The sequence below is a fragment of the Alligator mississippiensis genome, chromosome 8 (assembly GCF_030867095.1).
Source record: "Alligator mississippiensis isolate rAllMis1 chromosome 8, rAllMis1, whole genome shotgun sequence".
NCBI lineage: Eukaryota > Metazoa > Chordata > Crocodylia > Alligatoridae > Alligator > Alligator mississippiensis.
Window position 1 is genome coordinate 33,022,777 of NC_081831.1, and position 19,780 is coordinate 33,042,556.

The window sequence follows — 19,780 nt, forward strand, 5'->3', positions numbered from 1 at the left end:
GCCGTGCGGGCCAGAGCAGGTTGCGGTGCAGCAGGCAGGTTGGTGCGGGGGGTGTAGATGCCAGAGTGGAGGGATGCTGCAGCCGGGCCCGTGGGAGATGTTGCTGCGCTGCTGCTGTGGCTGTGGCTGTTGGGGCAGAAAGCTGGCACCACTCCCGCCTCCCTGCATCCCCCCGCGGCCGCAAACATCACATTGGGGGTGGTGAGTCACGGGCCCTGGGGAGGGAAGGAGCCCTGCCGGTTGGGCTCGGGCTGCCCTGGTGGAGAGGGAGCAGGGGGGTGTCCCTGAATGTCCCGCACCCCCCTGTAGGGTGCCCGCATGTCCCCCCCCGGCTGCTGAGCCCAGACACGCAGGTGTGGAAGCATCCTCGAGGCCACCCAGGTGGCAGAGAGGACACAGTGGGGTCAGGCGGCTTCTTGACTCCTGCCCCCCCAGGCCGCTGCTGGACTGGACAGGCCACACAAGTGCCCGCTCCTGCCGGCCCACTAGGTGATAAAAGGTTCATGATCCGGCCCCACATTCAAAAAGGTTGGACACCCCTGTTCTAGTCTAACCCCCTGCCCTGTACAGGAGAGAAAACTGGGCTCAAATGACCCCAGCTAGGAAATCATTAAGCCTCCTCTTAAAGACCCCCAAGGTAGGAGCCAGCACTACTTCCCTTGGAAGTTGGGTCCAGAACTTATCCGCCCTGACTATGAAGTAGTGCCTTCTAATGTCTAGTCTAAACCTATCCTCTAAATTATGGCCATTATTCCTTGTTACTCTGGGAGGCACTCAGGGGAGCAAGGTCTCTCCCATTCCCTGCTGGCCCCCCCTAGTAAATTTATAGATGGCCACCAGGTCCCCTCTCAGCCTTCTCTTGTGAAGGCTGAACAGGTTAAGGTCCTGTAGCCTCTCCTCGTAGGGCCCTGCTGTCCCCAGATCATGTGAGTGGCCCTCCTCTGAACCCTCTCAATGCTGTTCACATCCCTTCTGTGAAGTGCGGCGCCCAGAACTGGACACAGTACTCCAACTGTGGCCTGACTAGTGTCGCATAGAAGGGGAGGATCACCTCCTTGGCCCTGCTTGTGATCCATCTGTGGATGCACGACAAGGTGCAGTTAGCCCTACTGACTGTGGCCTCGCATTGGTGGCCCATGCTCATCTTGGAATTGATAATGACTCCAAGATCTCTTTCTGCCACCATGCTATCAAGAAGGGAGTTCCCCAGCCTATAGGTATGCTGCTGGTTCTTACTACCCAAGTGCAGTACCTTGTACTTGTCAGTATTGAATCCCATCCTATTCTCATTTGCCCACCCCTGTAACCTGTCCAGGTCCAGCTGTATCCTATCCCTCCCTTCTAGCATGCCCACCTCACCCCAAATCTCAGTGTTGTCCGCGAATTTAAACAGGGTGCTTTTCACCCCCTCGTCCAAGTCACTAATAAAGAAATTGAACAGTGCGGGCCCAAGGACCAAGCCCAAGGACTCCATTGCTCACGTCCCTCCTGCTCGAATATGACCCGTCCACAACCACTCTGAGTGCGGCCCCTCAGCCAATTTGCTATCCATCTGACTGTAGGTATCAATGCCACAGTCGCCTAGCTTTTTAATGAGAATGGGGCGGGAGACAGTGTCAAAGGCCTTCTTGAAGTCCAGAAAGACTACCTCCATTGTGACACCTGCGTCCAATGATTTTGTGACCTGGTACTCTTCTGAGCCTCAACTCCTTTTTATTAGCCATAAGACAGCTAAGTGTTTTTACAATTAATATAAAGAAAAGTCTAAGCATACAAGAAAATCTTTCTGACTTCAGAAAGCTTATTTCCAGAAAGATGTAATCAGATTGAAGGGAAAAGAAAGAGATTGACCAGACACTCAGAAAGTGCTTTGACTTATTTGGCATGGGTGGAATGACTTTACTTCAGGGAGATTTTAAACTTACATAAAGATGTTAGTCTGTAAAAAAAAGGACTCTGACATAGGCCTGTCCCAGGTTTGACTCAAATCAAAAGAGGCAGATCACAGCAAATTACAGGAGAAAGAGACTAGAAATGGGCGTGGGGAGAGGCAGGGTTGTTAGCCCATTTTATCCAGTAAACTTCATGGGTACTTGAAGCAGGACAGTATCTTTGTAGGAACCCAGAGCAACAGGCTTCTCCCAGGGCAAATGTGACATCAACATCATTTACAAACTTACATGCATAGTTTCCCTCTGCCTTAGGCAGAGTTTGGGCAAGAGGAAGGGAACCTTGCTTTGCTTTGGAGCTGATCCCACAATGCCACACAGTACCTTGGGAAGCACATCAACTGCCGCTGAACATGATGTGAGGAGCAACTGGAGGTGATAGTCTTACTGCTCCCAGCTGCAACCATCAGCCTCATCACTGTCACCCTCTTCCCATGTACCAGGACCTACCTAGAGAGGTTCCTGAAAGACATCATGCAGGCCAAGTACATTGGTGACCTAAAGGCAAAGTTTGACCAGGAAAATGTCTTCAAGGTCACCTCAAGGTGGGATGCCAGCAACCACTTCATGCCCCAAAGGAACTTAATGGGCTTCAGAGAACTATGCATGTAAGGCTGTAAAGAGATGCCACATGTGTCCTGGGAAAGCCTTTTGTCCCTGGTTCCTGCAAACTACACATCCATTGTCCCGCTTTAAGTACCTGTGAAGTATGCAGGATAAAATGTGCTAACAACCCCACACCCTGCCCCTCCTTCCTCCTCCCCCCCCCCACATTGTGGTGTGTGTCTGTAAGGTTTCTGTGACCCATGTCAAGGACATGTATTTCAGGCTGTGTGGTCTCACTGGCCACCTACCTGCAGAGCATCAGCAATGCAGCTTGAAAGGACTACATGTGTAAATATCAATGCTGCTACTGTTTTGATGTGGACCAAAACCTGGGACAATCAGCACCACCTCAGATAAGACATCAGATCACAGCCTTTAAAATCTTTCCCTTTGGCACTGAGTATATTTGCTAGATAATCCTGTTATGGAAGAGTGAAGTCCTATCACTACAGTCCTATTTGCAATTGTCTCTCATGGGTACTGATGTTTTCATATGCCTGTGGCCCTTCTGAGGCATAAGCAACTAAATACTGATTAAACCAAATTTGCTACCCAACAAAGACAATAGGAGTTTTACCAATGGCTTCACTATGGACTGGATTTAGCCCACACTGGGTAAGAACAGAGAGATTTTTAAGTGTGGATACACATATATTTGGAACCCTTTCAAGAGGGGACATTTCAAAAGGGCAGTAGCTAATGTGTTCTAACCGTTGTGGTGACTGAGCTGAGAATGATTCAGATATAGCAGAATGACTTCAAAATTAAACCTGAATGAAGCAGTGTCAAAGTCTGGAAATTAAGGATGCTGGCTACCCACTAAAGCCAGAGACCCCTTGTTCCCTGGAGCACAGCCTGGAAGCCAGTCAGAGCTCCTCAATCTGCTTTCTGTAGCACCACTTCAATCTCTGTACCTCCTATCCTAGTCATTCTCCACATTAACCAAGTCATTACCCACGTTCCAGCTTGGAACCTCTTATATAATGTTTTAAGCCCAGCAGCTCAGTCATCCTAAGGGTGATGTCAAACTGAGACCACAGTCTGAGCAATCAGATGAACTTGGTCAGAGGATGCAACTGCCTCTGTTTCAAAGCACTGTACCTAATCACTTAAGCTCAGAATCACCTTTCTAGAGACACTCTTCTTAGCCATGGTTATTAGAAGGAGCTGGGGAAGAGTGTAAGAGAGCTGGAGTCTCACTTATTAGTGTCTCATAGGGTGTATCTACATGTGATGCTTTAATGAGCATTAGCCTAAGTTAATGCACATTAAGGGTGTGTGTCTACATGTGCACACCCTTAATGTGCTTTAAAAGTGGTGAATTTAGGCTATTCATGCCTAAATGGAAATTCAGGTTTCAGATTTATGTGCAAATAGTTAAAGTGCATTAACACACATGTAGACTTGTTAAAGTGCATTAATGCTGTGTGTGTGAACTGATTTGGGACTAACATTAGTCCCAAGTCAGTCCATATACAGCGTTAACGTTCTTTAACTCCTGCATGTATAAAAACCTTCCTAAATATACTTAATGCACATTAAGATAATGTGCATTAAATTTAGGCGTGCTTAAATGCACATGTAGACATGCCCATAGACTACAGTTTTAGAACAGAAGCATATACCTCTGGCAGGAAACAGAAACAGCTGGCCCATCCAGGCAGCCTTCTCTTACCTTCTTTTGGTATAGCTCAGTAAGAATCTCTTAAATAAGGGTGAAAAGTCTGAATGCATTGTATTTAAAATAGCAAAGCTGAGCTATAACTAGGATGTTAGCATGTGTGTGTCAGATAATTAACTAAATCTGAGCTGTAGTATTTTGGCTAGAGAAATCCAAAGAAATGCAGAAAGAAGGAAATACAAAGGTAACATTTCCAAAATAGATTTTTTTTAAGCAATTACCCTGACAAAGCTAGGGGAAAAATCTTAAATAATGCAAGGGAAATTCAATTATTTCCTAAAAAAATAAATGTGGCAACTTCAATGATTAAGTGTAAAATACATGTATTTTAGTCCTGCTTTCAGGGCCAGCCTCAGTGAAACCTTAATTATGGACTCAATAAGGGCTAAGAACCAGACCTCAAATAACATTAATTCAATATCAACATGAACACGGAGTTACCTCTAATTTACACTGGCTTGATGGAACTCAGAATCAAAGATTCTAATATAATAAAAGCTTACTATATCTGACTATCTGTCTGTCTGTCCATAACACTTTTGCTCAAGTGTGCATGCACGGCCGAGATAGGTTTACCATATGTCTAGGTTTCCCCAGACGTGTCCCTGCTCTTTTTAAGCCCTCTGATCACCGTCCGGGCAGGTTTTTTTAAATCTGCCCAAACGTCTGGGATTTCCCTTTGCTCCACTGGTGGGAGCAGAGGGAGGGTGATCAGATGCAACAGGGAGCATACGTGGACATGAACAACAGAAAAGCGGTGGCAGCAGCAGGAGCATGGCAGCAGTAAGCGGGAGCTACCACAGACACTGCTGGTGCTGTTGGTGATGGGGGCATGGCGAGCACTGACCAGGGCAGCTGGCCACCTGCAGAGGCCACCTGTGGTGTCAGCGGCAGTGGGGGTGGTGGTGAGCAGTGACTGCCTGCAGACAGCGGTGCTGCCTTTTTGTAAGGGGTGCACCCGCTATGCGTCGCCCCTACACATGGACCTGCCTGTAGCTGTGGAGGTGGCAGACCCATGTGGTGCTCCTGCTGGCTCCCGTCGCCTCCCTTTCTCCCACCTCTAGAGCACAGCAAAATCCCAGACATTTGGTCAGGGCAGGGGGAGAAGAGGCTCCAGCTGTGACAGGACAGGGGGGGAGGAGAGGGTTGCCTGCCACTCCAGTGGAGGCAAGGCGTGGGGGGCAGTGGGGAGCTCTGTGGCCTGGTGACAGCACAGGCTCCAGCGCCTGTACTCGGAGGAGCTGAGCAGCCATGAGACGCTGCCTGGGGAGGTGGGGAACAAGGGGTAGGGGGAGGAGGAGGGGGTGGGGGCTGTGGCCAGGCTACCCACAGGGCACTGTAGCCCTATCCCAGGGTGGGGATGCCACAAGCCTCTCCTCTTCTGACCCCAGGCCATGCTGGGGGTGGACACACTCTGCCACTGCCTGCATGAATCGGAGCCACAACGTTCCAGCCTGGGCAGGACAGGGACAGCTGGGGCCCCTCCGGCAGGTTTGGAAGGGGGCAGGGGGCTGTGGGTTGGGAGTGATTGGCAGGGGACTATGCATTGGGAATGTGAGGGGAACTGGCAGTGCCAGAGGGCTGTGGGTCAGGAGTGAGGAGCACCAGCAGGAATAGGGGGTGGGGGGCTGCAGGTTGGGAGTGAGGGGCATAGACAACTCATAGGGGGTGCATGTGCCCCCCCCCGATGGTCAACACTGATGTTGTCAGTAGGGCTGGTGCCTCCCGTGACATGGCTGCCACTGTCGGCAGCTTATGCGGGTGCTCCCCCCAGATTCAGGAGGCACCAGCCACTCATGGTAAGGGGCCCTGGGGTGGGGGCGGGGGACTGTGGGTTGGGAGTGTGGGGGGCACTGGCAGTGCCAGGGGACTGTGGGTCAGGATGGAGGGGTACCAGCAGGGATGGGAGGTGGGGGCTGCAGGTTGGGAGTGAGGGGTACCATCATGGCTCAGGGGGCAGGGTACTGCAGTTTGGTGAGTGAGGGGCACTGGAAGGGCTGGGGTCAGTGGTTTGGGAGTCGGGCAGCAGCAGGGCTGGGGTGGGTGGGGCTGTGGTTTGGTAGTAAGGGGCAACAGAATTGACTGGGGCAGGGCCACCCTTTGGGGGCAGCCATGTAAACACTCCTTTGAAATCTGATATTCATGACAGGCAATCGGCTAGTATAGGTAATATAACTATAAATTATAATTATGCATATAAATATATACCCATGGCATTCAATTTTTTGGAGCAATGGGACTGATGAGTGGTATAGGGCCCGTCTGCTGGCTAGATTGGGCCACACGCTATGCTACTCTCAGCCACATGCCCACAGATCAGGGTCCCATACCACTGGATTGTGCCTTATGTCACCCCACCACTTCCATCAGCCACACATGACAGGATTAGGCCCTGTGCTACCAGATCAGGACCCCATGCTGCTAAATTGGGGCCTCTGCATCACTAAATTGGGGCCCCAGGTTGCCTCCCTGGGGCCCATACTACCCTTGGTCCTGCATCACTGGATCAGGACCCTGTGCTACCAGATCAGAGCCCCATGCTGCCTCCTGGGGCCCCGGTGTGCCCAGATCAGGCTCCAGACCACCTCTATGTGCCAACTGGTACCACTGCTCCCCCACTGCCAATTTTTGGATCCATGGAGAACTCTGCAGGCTAGATGGCACAGCACTGTAGTCTGTATCTGGCTTGCAGGCTAGGAGTTGAGCACCCCTGATAAATATATAAAATATATGAAGTTTTATTGTGTACTTATGGGTACTTGTGTACTGCTTTCTGAGCAATCCTTTCAGAACAAATGAAAGCAGTAAATGAGTTAAACTGTCATCATAGAAATAAAAAAAAGTATCATTTTGGGGTTAGCACAGGTCAAGCCTGTTTGGCTAGTGACAGAAGTTACATAGAACCTGGTTTAAGTGATCAGAAACCAGTTTAAGCCTGTAACAGAACAGAAGTTCAGTCCATTTAAACCACTTTCAAAATGGCCAAAACCGATTTAAGATAAACTTAGTTGGATGTAGTATCAGACTTAACTGATTTAGGCCAAACCAATTTATGGAACTTATGTCTCAGGCCCACTTCCAGCTCAAGTTAACTCACAGGCCCCCAGCATCCCAGGATGCTTTGCAGCCCTGGGTTATGCTATCTGTTCTAGCAGAGCATGACTGGCCCTGCCCTTCTTCTCCCTAGCCAGAGCACTATCACTGCTTCTGCTGGAAGAGAAGGATAGGGGGGGGAACCCCAGCACTGGACCTCAGCTGGGGTCTGCCCGCCAGTGGGGAGGCACATGGAGAGGGGAAGAGGGAATTCTTCCCAGACTTTTCCCTCTCTCTCTGCTCGAGAGAAGGGCAGGGGGTTTGGCCAGGCCAGGCCCTGGTCCGGCCAGCTAAGGAGGATGGAGCAGGGGTTAAGCTTCCTCCCTGGCCTGTGCCAGGCCCCAGCCAGGGTTTAAATGGGAGTGGGGGGAAACCCCTGTCAGGCTTTTCCATGCTCTCTGCTGAAGTGGGGAGTGGGGAAAAATCTGGGAGGGGTTCCTTCCCTCTGCCAGGCAAACACTGGCTGGGGTCTGGTGTGAGCCAGGGAGGGGGTTTAACCTCCCCCTCCCCCCGCATACTCTGCCCTCGTTAGATGGCTGGGCCCGGTGAGGACCTGGTCACACTCCTCACTATCCACTTGAGTGGGGAAAAGCCTGGGAGGGGTTCCTCCACCAGGGGTTCCCTCCACCTACCAGGTATATCCCGTCTGGAGTCCGGTGTGGGTAAGGATTGGAGTTTAAACTCACCCTCACCTCTGTCCTCCTCAGCTAGCTGGGCTGCCTTGTGGCCTAGCCATGTCTTCCCCTGCTCTCTGTTCAAGCAGGAAGTTGGGAAAAGCCTTGGAGGGCTTCCTGGTTTCCCTTCTTACCTCTTCTCCCTCCCCATCCTGGCAGACTTGGACCTGCCAGACAGAACCTGGTCCAGCCACACCCTTGCCTAAGCTAGGACCTGGGGGCATGGCTAGGGGAATCACTTCCACCTCCAGGCAGGAATGAGGAGTAAAGCCCCTGCTTCAGGCTTCTCCCCCACATGTGGTGGGGCAGCAACTGGTTGGGGGTACAGTGGGTGGGGCGATGTTTTTTCACTCCTGCCCTAAAGTCTAATATTAAGTCTGGTAACATGCCACCAGGCCCAAGTAACTAAATCCTTGGATGATGGTGTTGCCACGGACATAGTCTTTCTAGACTTTAAGAAGGCCTTTGACACTGTCTCTCACCCCATTCTCATCAATAAATTAAGCGAGACGTGAGCAGCGGGATCCCCCAGGGCTCAGTCCTCAGGCCTGCACTGTTTAACATCTTCATCAGTAACTTGGATGAGGGGGTTGAGAGCACGTTGTCCAAGTTTGCTGATGACACTAAGATATGGGGCGAGGTGGACACACATGAAAGGAGAGAGAGGCTGCAACTAGATTTAGACAGACTACAAAAGTGGGCAGATGAGAATAGGATGGGGTTCAACGTAGACAAATGCAGGGTGCTGCACCTTGGGAGAAGGAATCCACAGCATACATACAGGCTGGGGAGTTCCCCTCTTGAAAGCACAGAGGCTGAAAGGGATCTTGAAGTCATTATTGACTCCAAGATGAACATGAGCCATCAGTGCCAGACCGCAGCCAGCAAAGCCAGCCATACCTTGTCATGCATTCAAAGGTGCATCTCAAGCCGGCCCAGAGAGGTGATACTCCCCCTCTATGCGACTCTGGTCAGACCGCAGTTGGAGTACTGCGTCCAGTACTGGGCGCCGCACTTCAAATGGGATGTGGCCAGCCTGGAGAGGGTTCAGAGGACGGCCACCCGCTTGGTGAGAGGGCAGCAGGACAGGCCCTATGAGGAGAGACTGAGGGACCTGAACCTGTTCAGCCTCAGCAAGAGGAGGCTGAGGGAGGATCTGGTGGCTGCCTACAAGCTCATCAGGGGAGATCATCAGCAAATAGGTAGAGCCCTTTTCTCCCTAGCACCACCTGGGGTGACAAGGAACAATGGTAATAAGCTGATGGAAAATAGGTTTAAGTTAGAGATCAGAAGGCAATATTTTACAGTTAGGGTGGCCAGAATCTGGAACCCACTTCCTAGGGAAGTGGTCCTCGCCCCTACCTTGGGCAAATTCAAAAAGAGGTTAGATGATTACCTGTCTGGGGTCTTGTGAACCCAGCATTCATTCCTGCCTATGGCAGGGGGTCAGGCTAGATAACCTGATCAGGTCCCTCCTGACCCTAGCTACTATGAAACTATGAAACTGTGAAACAAGGGGGTGGGGAAGGGGGGATGGTTCCTTCTCTGCACCCTGCCTAGGGCGGGGAATACTCTCTCAGGCTGGAGGACCCAGAAAACCCTGGGGTACAAGAACTGTTTCCTCCTGGAACCAGGGGCTGCAAGGGTTTGAGGAGCATATGTTGGGCACCCAATTAAGGATAAACCCTGTTTGGCTGCATTCGGATGCCTTTGGTAGTGGCTGGCAGGCTGGGAGGTGTGCTCTATTGCTCCCGAGCTACTGGTATGGGCCACTGCAGGGGTCTGACTGCTTTTCTGGTTTCAAAAGTGAATGTCTGTTCACTTGCTTCTTGGTTCAATCTATGCACTTGAGACTAATTTGCAAAGATTGAATTGATTCAACCTGTGGCTTTCTGACTCTGTACTTAGCCTTTATAACTAGGGCTGTAAGGGATGACTCCTAGTTTTCTACTACATATGTAGCAGTAATGCTAACTATCATGAAACCATTGTGAGACTTGGGATTTCAAAGTAAAAATAACTCCAACTCATGATCTCCTGATCCAACTCTCAGATCTCTAGATTTCTGCAGCTGGAGGGAAAGGGGCAGGGGGAGATGGAAGGGGTGGGGGGGAGATCAAGGCCCCGTAGTAAGGGAGGAAGTAGGGCAGGAGCTGGGGCTGGGGTGAATGGGGCGCTGGGGCTGGGGTGAGTCATTCAGATGCACGGGGGGCAGAGGTGGGCTTTCCACTGTGGGCTGGGGCTCTGTGCCCTGCTACCTTGGCCCGGGAGCTCTGCCATGCAACCCCAGTTCTGCCACCAGACAGGCAGGGGATGTGCTATGCAGCCAGTACACCCCATGTCCCCTGCCTGCCCAGCAAGCAGCAATGGCATTTCAAGGCTGAGCTCCTGGGGCAAGGCAGCAGGGTGCAGAGCACCAGCCCTCAGTGGGCAGCCCACCTCTTCCCCATGGGGGGCTCATGGCCCCATGATTCTGCTGGGGGTATATACTGCTGCAAGGAGCTGCGCCCTTCCCCTGCACCTCTGGACATCCCACCCTGGCCCCAGGGCCCCATTCACCCCTGCCCCTGCTCCTGCCCCACTCCCTCCCTCACTGTGGGGGCCTCAATCTCCCCCCACAGGTCTCCTCCCTCCCTCCCCCACCCCTTTCCCTCGACTTACCAGCTGAGTGCTGTCTGTGTGTCTGTCAGTGTGTCTGTGTGCATGTTTCTCTGTCTATCTGCTCCTCGCTCCCAAGCCACAGCCCCCCAGCACTGCTGCTGCTTCTCATTCCTGACCCACAGTACCCCACATCCTGCCAGAGTGTGTGGGGACCCCTCTCTCTGGGCTCCAAATCCCACACAGACACCCAGAGCCCCCAACACCTTCACAAATAACACCCCCCCACACACACAGACGCACCTCAAAAGTAGCATCTCATAATTTACTGGCCAATTTCTTGATTTTTTAACAGTTCATTTCATGACTTTTGGCAATACTTTTGGCAATACAAAGCTCCATGGTGGGGTTGGCAATACTGATGTAGTAAGATATCCTACCACTATTTATAGAGTACTTTTCACACAAGGAGACCAAGGTTCTTTACACATACTAGCTTGTATAATAAGACTCCATGTGTTACTCTGAAGTAGGTAAGGGATCTGTAAAGATTATTAAACAAGGACACTCCTCCAGATAGATAGATCACATCTTTGAAAAAGCCATGCAGATTCTATGTGAAAAATTACTGCAGTACAGAAGGAAACCCCCCATGAATTGCACACTACTCATTATGACATATCATCCCTTCCTGGAACCTATATGGAAAATCCTGAAACAATTGCAACCCATACTAAAAGAAAACAACATTCTTAAAGAGATCTTCCCAGAACAATACATTCTAGATTTTAAACAAGCACTGAACCTCACCAACCTCATCACCAGAAGCAAACTTCCTATAGCTCAAAACATACTAAATGGATCCAGACCATGCCATGACAAGAAATGTAAAACCTTCCAACATATCTCTACCACTCCCAGAATAATTACAGAAACAACAGAACCATCAACATTCCTGGATCTTACATGTGCACCTCCAGAAATGTAATATATATCATCTAGTGCACCAAATGCCCTGACTGAAAATATGTAAGAGAAACCAAAAAACAACTTTGGAATGGGCTTCCAAGGGAGGTGGTGCTCTCCCCTACCTTAAGGGTCTTTAAGAGAAGGTTGGATAGGCATCTGGCTGGGGTCATCTGACCCCAGTGCTCTTTCCTGCCTAGGCAGGGGGTTGGACTCAATGATCTGTTGAGGTCCCTTTTGACCACCCCATCCTCATTAAAAAACTAGGTGACTGTGGCATCGATGCCTACATGGTCGGATGGATTGCAAATTGGCTGAAGGTCGTACTCAGAGGGTGATGGTAGATGGGTCATATTCGACCTGGAGGGAAGTGGGCAGCGGAGTCCCCCAGGGCTCAGTCCTTGGGCCCGCGCTGTTCAATTTCTTTATCAGCGATTTGGACGACAGGGTGAAAAGCAACCTGTTCAAATTTGCTGATGATACCAAAATATGGGGAGAGGTGGGCACATTAGCAGGGAGGGAGAAACTGCAGAAAGACCTGGATAGGTTGCAGGGGTGGGCTAACAAAAACAGGATGCTGCACTTGGGCAGTAGTAACCAGCAGCACACTTACAAGATGGGAAACTCCCTTCTTGAGAGCACGGAGGCAGAAAGGGATCTTGGAGTCATCATTGATCCCAAAATGAACATGGGCCAACAATGCGAGGTCACGGTCGGCAGGGCTAACCGGACCTTATCGTGCATCCACAGGTGCATCTCAAGTAGGTCCAAGGAGGTGATCCTCCCCCTCTATGTGACACTGGTCAGGCCGCAGCTGGAGTACTGTGTCCAGTTCTGGGCACCCCACTTCAAGAGGGATGTGGACAACATTGAGAGGGTCCAGAGGAGGGCCACCCGCATGATCCGGGGACAGCAGGGCAGACCCTACAATGAGAGGCTATGGGACCTGAACCTGTTCAGCCTTCACAAGAGAAGGCTGAGGGGGGACCTGGTGACCATCTACAAACTCACTAGGGGGGGGACCAGAAGGGTTTGGGGGAGACCTTGTTTCCCCTAGTGCCCCCCGGGATAACAAGGAATAACAGCCACAAGTTGTTGGAGAGTAGGTTTGGATTAGACATCCGTAAGAACTACTTCACAGTTAGGGCGGCTAGGATCTGGAACCGACTTCCAAGGGAAGTGGTGCTGGCTCCTACCCTGGAGGTCTTTAAGAAGCAGCTTGATGCCTACCTGGCTGGGGTCATTTGAGCCCAGTTTTCTTCCTACCCAGGCAGGGGGTCGGACCTGAAGATCTGCAAGGTCCCTTCTGACCCTACTTCTATGATTCTATGATTCTATGACCCTAGCATCTAGCATTTATGAAAAAACTGCATATCAGAATGAATGCACACTGAAAATCTATCAAGGATAAGAATACCTAAGTACCTGTGAAGGCACATTTCTCACAAGAAAACCACTCAATCTCCAATCTCTCAGTTCTAATCCTCAAAGGGAATTTACAAAACACCTTTCACAGACAAGCCTATGAACTTCACTTCATCAACCTACTGGATACAAAAAACGGTGGACTAGATATAGACAATGGATTTATGACACATAACCTGCCTAACATCTGACTCCCCAGGTAAACGCTTTACTATTTAATGGCTATATTCATTTCCCTTCCCTCCCGCATCTCCTGTCTCTCACCCATTGACTACCTCAATTTACATTTTCATTGACTGGCTTTATTGCATGCATACTGGCCCTTGGCTTCTTTACTATTCCATCCAGGAAGAGCACAGACCAACTGCAGATGCTTTCTCAGCCTGACAAAGGGTATTTGTACCAGAAAGCTGGCAAAGAATTTTTCCAACTATTTGAGTGGGACTAATAAAAGATACCAGATTTACCCAAAAAACCTTGTCTGCCTATGTCCTTAGGTAATTTTTTTCTGGCATTTTTTTTCAATTCTGGCCACAAAAATATAAACACTTCTGTCTCTGTGTGTATTCCTGTGTCTGAAGCAGTAAACTCAGTGGTTACTGTCTGAGAGGGCTAAACAAGGGTCACAGGGTGTTACATCTAGCACTGAATTATTTATGTACTGCAGCATAGGGATTTAGGGTCATGACCAATAGAAGAGAAGATTCTGGGCCATACATCTATGCTTCAGAAACAGATACTGACTTCAAAACAAACAAAAAAACTAAAGACAACTGGGTTCCCTATTCTGTTGTCAGAGATTCTTTAACTGGCTCTATTTAAATTAGGAAATGGCAAAACCTAACTAAAAATGTCCAAGTAGAAAATATTTGCCATCATAAAAATGCATTTGTATGGAAATCAGTAACAAAATGTTGCTTGGTAGAACTGTTATAAGCTAAAAGTGATGTCTGTCTAGGACACAATATGACTTAGTTATGACTACAGAATACTAGAGTAGTGCAACAAGACTAAGGATCAAGGTAGTTGAATATAATAAGGCCAAAAGATTTCATAATATTCTTAACATAAATTTGTAAATGTTTTCCATATATTTCTATAGGCTACGTGCATTTTAGCTTCTGCTTATAAAACCACTCAATTGACTCTTTTTACAGACTGACTTAAATGTCTATAATTTGTTGTGCCTATCTTGATAGTCACGCAGCATCACTTATTGTCAGTTTTATGCTGCTTTCTTAAAAGAAAAAAAAGCCACCACATTTCTGGTTGTGAGATGCATTCATTTAACTCAGTAAAACTTGGCCTTTCATTTGGGAGCTCCTACTAAAGTCCATAGGAGTCTTGGTATTAAGTTCACTGGGAGCAAGGCTGGGCTCACAGAGTTATTTCTAGAAACATGCTGATTTTTTATTTAGTTAAACAGTCACACTTTTCATTCCAAACAATTTGGTGGGATGCAAGACCTAAAGTTTAATGTACTTATTGACCCCTGCAAAGTGCTTTGTTCAAAATGTTCAAAGCAACTGCAATGTGTATGGCCCCAATAGTATGCACAGGCATGTCTACATTCTGGTTTCATCCCCATCCCTCTTATTCAGCAGTGGTCCTCAGGAACAAACAATGATGTACAGCTCTATTCCATGTATGGACATGTTTTACAATGTAAGTAATATCATTCCTTAGACTAGGGATGTCCAACCTGTGGCATGGGTGACACAAGTGACATGGGCAACCTCTGTGTGTGGCATGTAGCAGGTTCAGAAGGGGACAAGCAGCACAGTGACAGAGAAGGCAGTGATCAGAAAGGAGAACATCAGATCAGACAGGGAGCAAAGTGCAGGAAGCAGAAAGAACAGCAGCTTGGTCAGGGAGCGCAGGACTGGGAGCAGAAAGCTGAGCAGCACATACAGTAAGGAAAAGGGATCAGAGTGGCATGGGTGGGGAGTGCAGGGCTAATTTGTGGCATGCCTATCAAAAAGACTGGTCCCCACTGCTTTAGACTATACATCCTCTATCAATTGGCGATTCAGTTCATAATATTTAAAGCAGTGTGTCATGTTGATCACATTTGGTTAAAAATCTCCAAAAGAATAATCCTTTATCAGGTACAACAACAACAACAACAACATAATAACAACAATAATAATAATAATAATAAAAGTCAATCAATTCTTTAAAATGCACTGAAAGTCAGGCTTTCCAAACACTCTGTCATGCATATGGCTCATTCATGCACAGGTGAATCATTTTACCAAAATTTATCTAAATATAGAAAAGGAAGCATCAAAGCAATGGAACTGACAAGCAATTTAGACAAATCTGAAAATACTGTTTTCAAGGGTGCAGAATGCGGTTTTTTGCATACTGGGACTATAACAAATGGTATGTGGTTGGAAGTTTCAGATTTCCAAATGTCTCTGGTTAGTGGGGTGATAAATGATAATATTTGGAAAAAACAGTCCAGCAGCCACGAAAGTAAATGGGACCCTGAAAATAAAATGGCCAAATTTGTTTACCTGATGCTAATGGACATAGATGTGAGGACCCTGATTGAGGTAAGTCAACTGACAGTACTTGATGATCTAGACTGCATGAATTCCAATATAATAAAAAGCCGGAACAAGGCTACTCTTAGAATCACTTCACTGTACATACATATATTAGTAAAGTTCAAAATTAAAACCAAAGGGAACTAAATTCAGTCATACACTGCAACTTATTAAATAATGCAAAGCTTGTCTTGCAATGGATGGGTTGTGGTACATGTACAGAAACCAAATTCACAGCTAGTGTAAATCTGTATAGCTCTGGTAATTTCATGGAGATACAGCAACTTGCATCAGCGGGACTTTAGAGTCTCGTGCATGTATGATAAGGTCAAGTATGTAAGAGATATGTTATTTTAAACCACCAAACAGAAATACTTTTTTGTTGTCACTTTACATTTTTTATTCCCTGTGTGAGAAGTTAAATTCTCTAATCTTCAAACTGTGCTTACATTTGAGGTTCAGCCTTTAAAACATGCATGATCAGGTTTTCTTTTTCTTTTTTTTTAAACAATTTTAATTAGCATAATTTAAATGAAACATCGTCTACCAAAGACAGTTGCTCTTTCCCAGTAGTGAGCCCTCCAGTGCATTTTCAAGACAAAGCTCCATTTGATTTAGGAACTTCATGTGCACATAACAGAGATGTACTATACAATTTTTAAAAGATTATTCAACATTTTAAGATTATTCAACAAAAATAAATGCCAGCCTGAGAAACAGCTTAAGGAAAAGTGGTACAAAAATCTGACTTTTAAATTATCAAATGGAGTCTCTATGAATCTATACTCCTAGAATAAAATAACTTCCTAATAGTAACCATAGGGAATGGTCAGGACCTGTAGTATGAGTTATTAGAAAAAAATCCCCTTGCACTGCTTTCCTCACATGCTAGTTGGGTTTCTCTGGCAAAAACCTTGTTAAAAAGGACAGGTTTAGTTGTTTCCTTTATCTCTTTCTATCTTTTTTTCTTTCTTTTCCATTTGAAGTCTAGACAGCATACTCAGGTCTAGACCTTAGGTTACAGAGGCTAAAAATTGAGTACAGTCAAGAATCAAAGAACTTGGGGTTTGGTTATTTGTATCTACTGTAAACGAAAAAGGAGGGGTTCGTGGGGAAGAGGAAAAGAGGCAGGAGGAGAAGGTAAAAAGCAGAGAAGAAGCACCTTCCAAAGGCGAGAGAAGAGAAAGAAAGCCCTGTGTGGTAGGATGAAGATGCACAGGCAGCCTGCTTCTTAGTCAACTGTATGGCTGAGGCCCACATGAGGATCTGAATAAAGAGCAGACAAGAATGTGAGGAGTATAGGGCAGAGTGCCCACGCCAAGAAAGGGGAGTGCAGGCCCCCCACCAATACTGGACATGAATTGCACAGCTCTCCTGGATCACAAGAGTGGGGCAGGCTGGAACCTGGAGCTTTCTCCAGACCATCTCACAGATCTGTTCAAAAGGGCTCATAGGGCCCACCTCTCCACGCTGGCTGGAGAAGAATCTCCCTTTGGCTGTGGGGTGACCAGAGCCTGCCGGGGAAGACTCTCACCTGTGCATCTTCAGCCCCTGGCAGACTGGAAAGGGGTGGGGACAGGTGCAGGCGCTGGGGTGTGGGTTAGTATCCCAGGGAATGGGGTCTCACCTGTGTATGTTCATCTCCCGGGGTGGGCGATGTGCCTTGTCATAGGCCACTTTGGCAAAGACACCGACGATGAGCACGAAGGCGATGGCCCCGCATGAAATGTACACAGTGGCATTGGTGCTGTCCTTATCCGGGTCGTACTTGTAGTTTGGGTCCTCGGGGCCGCCCTCGGGGAATGGCAGGCCACGGGAGGTGGTCGTGGGAGCCCAGTCGGGGGTCTGGTAGTTGCGGCACTGGCTCTGGTTGAGTTTCTCGGTGCGCTTGTTGCAGCAGAAGCGGTAGTGGCAGGTGCCGCAGCAGTAGCGGAAGCCGCTCTGGCTGTTGTTGCACTCGAACTCCTTGTCCCACTGGCCGCTCACGTCGTAGTAACCCCAGCAGGTCTCGTGGGCCGGGCTGGAGCCGCCGCCGCCGCCTCCCGCAGGCGCCCTCGGGCCGCCGCTCCCTGGGCCCCTGGCTCGCCCGTCGCCAGCCCCTGTCGTAGGCGCCGCGGCTCCCTGCCCGGCCAGAGTGTGGTTGAGGTCCTTGACCGGCTTGGGAGTCCTCCGGGGCGCTGCCGCCCCCTGGGTCCGGTTGCCTTTGGCCCGGGGGGGTCCCGCCGCCTGCGTGGCCAGCAGCAGGGCCAGCAGCAGCAGCAGCAGCTGCAGCAGGTGCCGCGGGCCCATGGCGGGGACGGAGAGCGCGGCGAGGGCACGGTCCGCGCGCGGCGAGGGGCAGACGCTGCTGGGCGCGCTCAGGGGCCGCGGCGCCGCCGCTGCGTGGGCATCTCCCGACCCAAGGGCGCAGCCGGTCCCGCTGCCCGGGCTGGGCTCTTCACTGGCAGACCCCGGGCTCCGCCGCCGCGCTTCGGAGAAGCCCCTTCATGCCGGCAGGAAGCGAGAGACGCTGCCCGGCGCTGTGCCCCGCTGCTGGGCGGAGATCTGCTCGAGCCTCACGCGCCTTGTCCCGACCAGGCCCCCGCCGGCGACGGGCTACGGAGAGAAACAGGAGAGGGGCTCAGCACCCGGGGGCAGCGGCGAGCTGGCAGAGCGCGGGCTGCTGCGGCGGGAGCCGGGCGCGGGGGGAGCGAGGAGCGAGCCCGGCCCTTCCTTCCGCGCCCGGGAAGCGGAGCAGGGCACCGCGCTCGGCGGCGGGAGCGGGGCAGGGGTCGGGCAGGTGCGGGGACGGGGACGGGGGCGGGGACGGGGACGGGGAGGCAGCAGCTAAGGGCAGAGGAGGCCGGGGGCAGAGCAGAAGTCCCTGCTCCTCGCAGTCGCGACGCGGCTCGGCTCGGCTCGGCTCGGCAGCGCTGCGGGTGCCAACACAGAGGCTGGCCAGAGCACCCCGGCACCTCTGTAGCCTCCCGCTCCGGCGGCAGAGCCCCGTCCCCGTCCTGCGGCTGTCCCCCAGCCCTGCAGCAAGGGCTGCAGCGCGCCGGCAGCCTGGAAAACCCGTTCCGCCGGCCTGGGACCGCAGCCCTTACCATGCCGGAGCGCGACTGCAGAGGCGCTGGAGGGGTCGGCGCTGGCGCGGACTGGAGCGGCAGCGGGAGCGGATGGAGGTGGCCGGGAGCCGGCGCCGAGGAAGCGCGGGAGGGAGCGCGGCAGAAGCGAGCTCCGGGTTCGACCCGCCCACCGGCCCCGGCCCGCTCCTTACATCACTCCGGCACCGGCGTCACGGCACAGCACGGCACGGCACGGCACGCGGGGCGCTACTCCAGCAACGCGCCGGCTCAGGTGCGGCTCACCGGCAGGGCTGGCTGCTTGCTTGCTTGCTCGCTCGCTTGCTCCTGCAGCCCCTCCTCGGTGCCGGGGCTTCATGCGGGCGGCGCAGCGCAGCGCAGCGCAGCGCAGCGGCGGGCCGGAGCCCCCTGTCTTTGCTCCTGCGAGTTGGGGCCCCTGCGGGGCGTGGGACGGATCCCGGCGGAGGGGAGCCGCTGCGTGCGGAGACAGCGGTGCGCTCCCAGGCGAGCAGGACCTTGTCGGGGTCCCAGCTCTCTGCTCCCTACCGTAGGGCTGAATGGAGACAGGGATCGGCATGGGCAGGGGGGTGGTAGCCCTCCATCTCCAGGCACCTAACTGGAAAGACTTGTCCTGACCCTCGGGGCGGGGTTCTATTTCACTTGGACTCTTGGGCGGCGGGGAGAGGTGTCTGCAAAAACAATAAAAATACACGGGTTAATTGATTTACAAGTCCACCGAAGTGAAGGAGCAATACGATCCGAGACCCCCGAGGCAGACAACGATTTTCAAATCTTACAGGGGGCTCTCATCTCTTATGGGGGTGCTCAGGCCCCGGAGCTCCCCCTTAATTCTTACCCTGCTTCCAAGCATGAGGAAGGAAGGCCAGGGACAGACAGCTGGACCACCTCCCACAGCATTACCTAGGAGGAATTCCTTGGGCCAGAGAGGAGTCTGCAGCAAGAAGAGGAGGGAGACTGGGGGCTCAGGTCACCTATAGCCTGTGGCCTGGGTGTGGTGGCTCCTAGAGATTAGAGAAGACTGCTTATTCAGTGTATGTATAGGTGGGATGAGAGATATGTTATGCCTGTTCTGTGCTGATACCAGGCATCTCTCAGAAGGGTGCTGGCAACCTCCACTGAAAAGTCAGAGATTAAGGAGAGATGGGGACAG

The 19,780-nt window shown here is 50.9% G+C and overlaps 1 protein-coding gene across 1 annotated transcript in view; it reads right to left on the reverse strand.

Moving 5' to 3' along the window:
• The window catches only part of SHISA6 (shisa family member 6), a 514,955-nt gene extending 495,823 nt beyond the window's left edge, over positions 1-19,132 (reverse strand). Inside the window, exons 1-2 of the mRNA XM_059732610.1 lie at positions 18,631-19,132; positions 17,172-18,139 (exon numbers count right to left, since the gene is read on the reverse strand). Of these exons, the coding sequence (XP_059588593.1) occupies positions 17,172-17,833 (662 nt within the window). The 5' untranslated portion in view covers positions 17,834-18,139; positions 18,631-19,132. The remainder of the gene's footprint in view (positions 1-17,171; positions 18,140-18,630) is intronic.
• Positions 19,133-19,780: the final 648 nt, after the last annotated feature.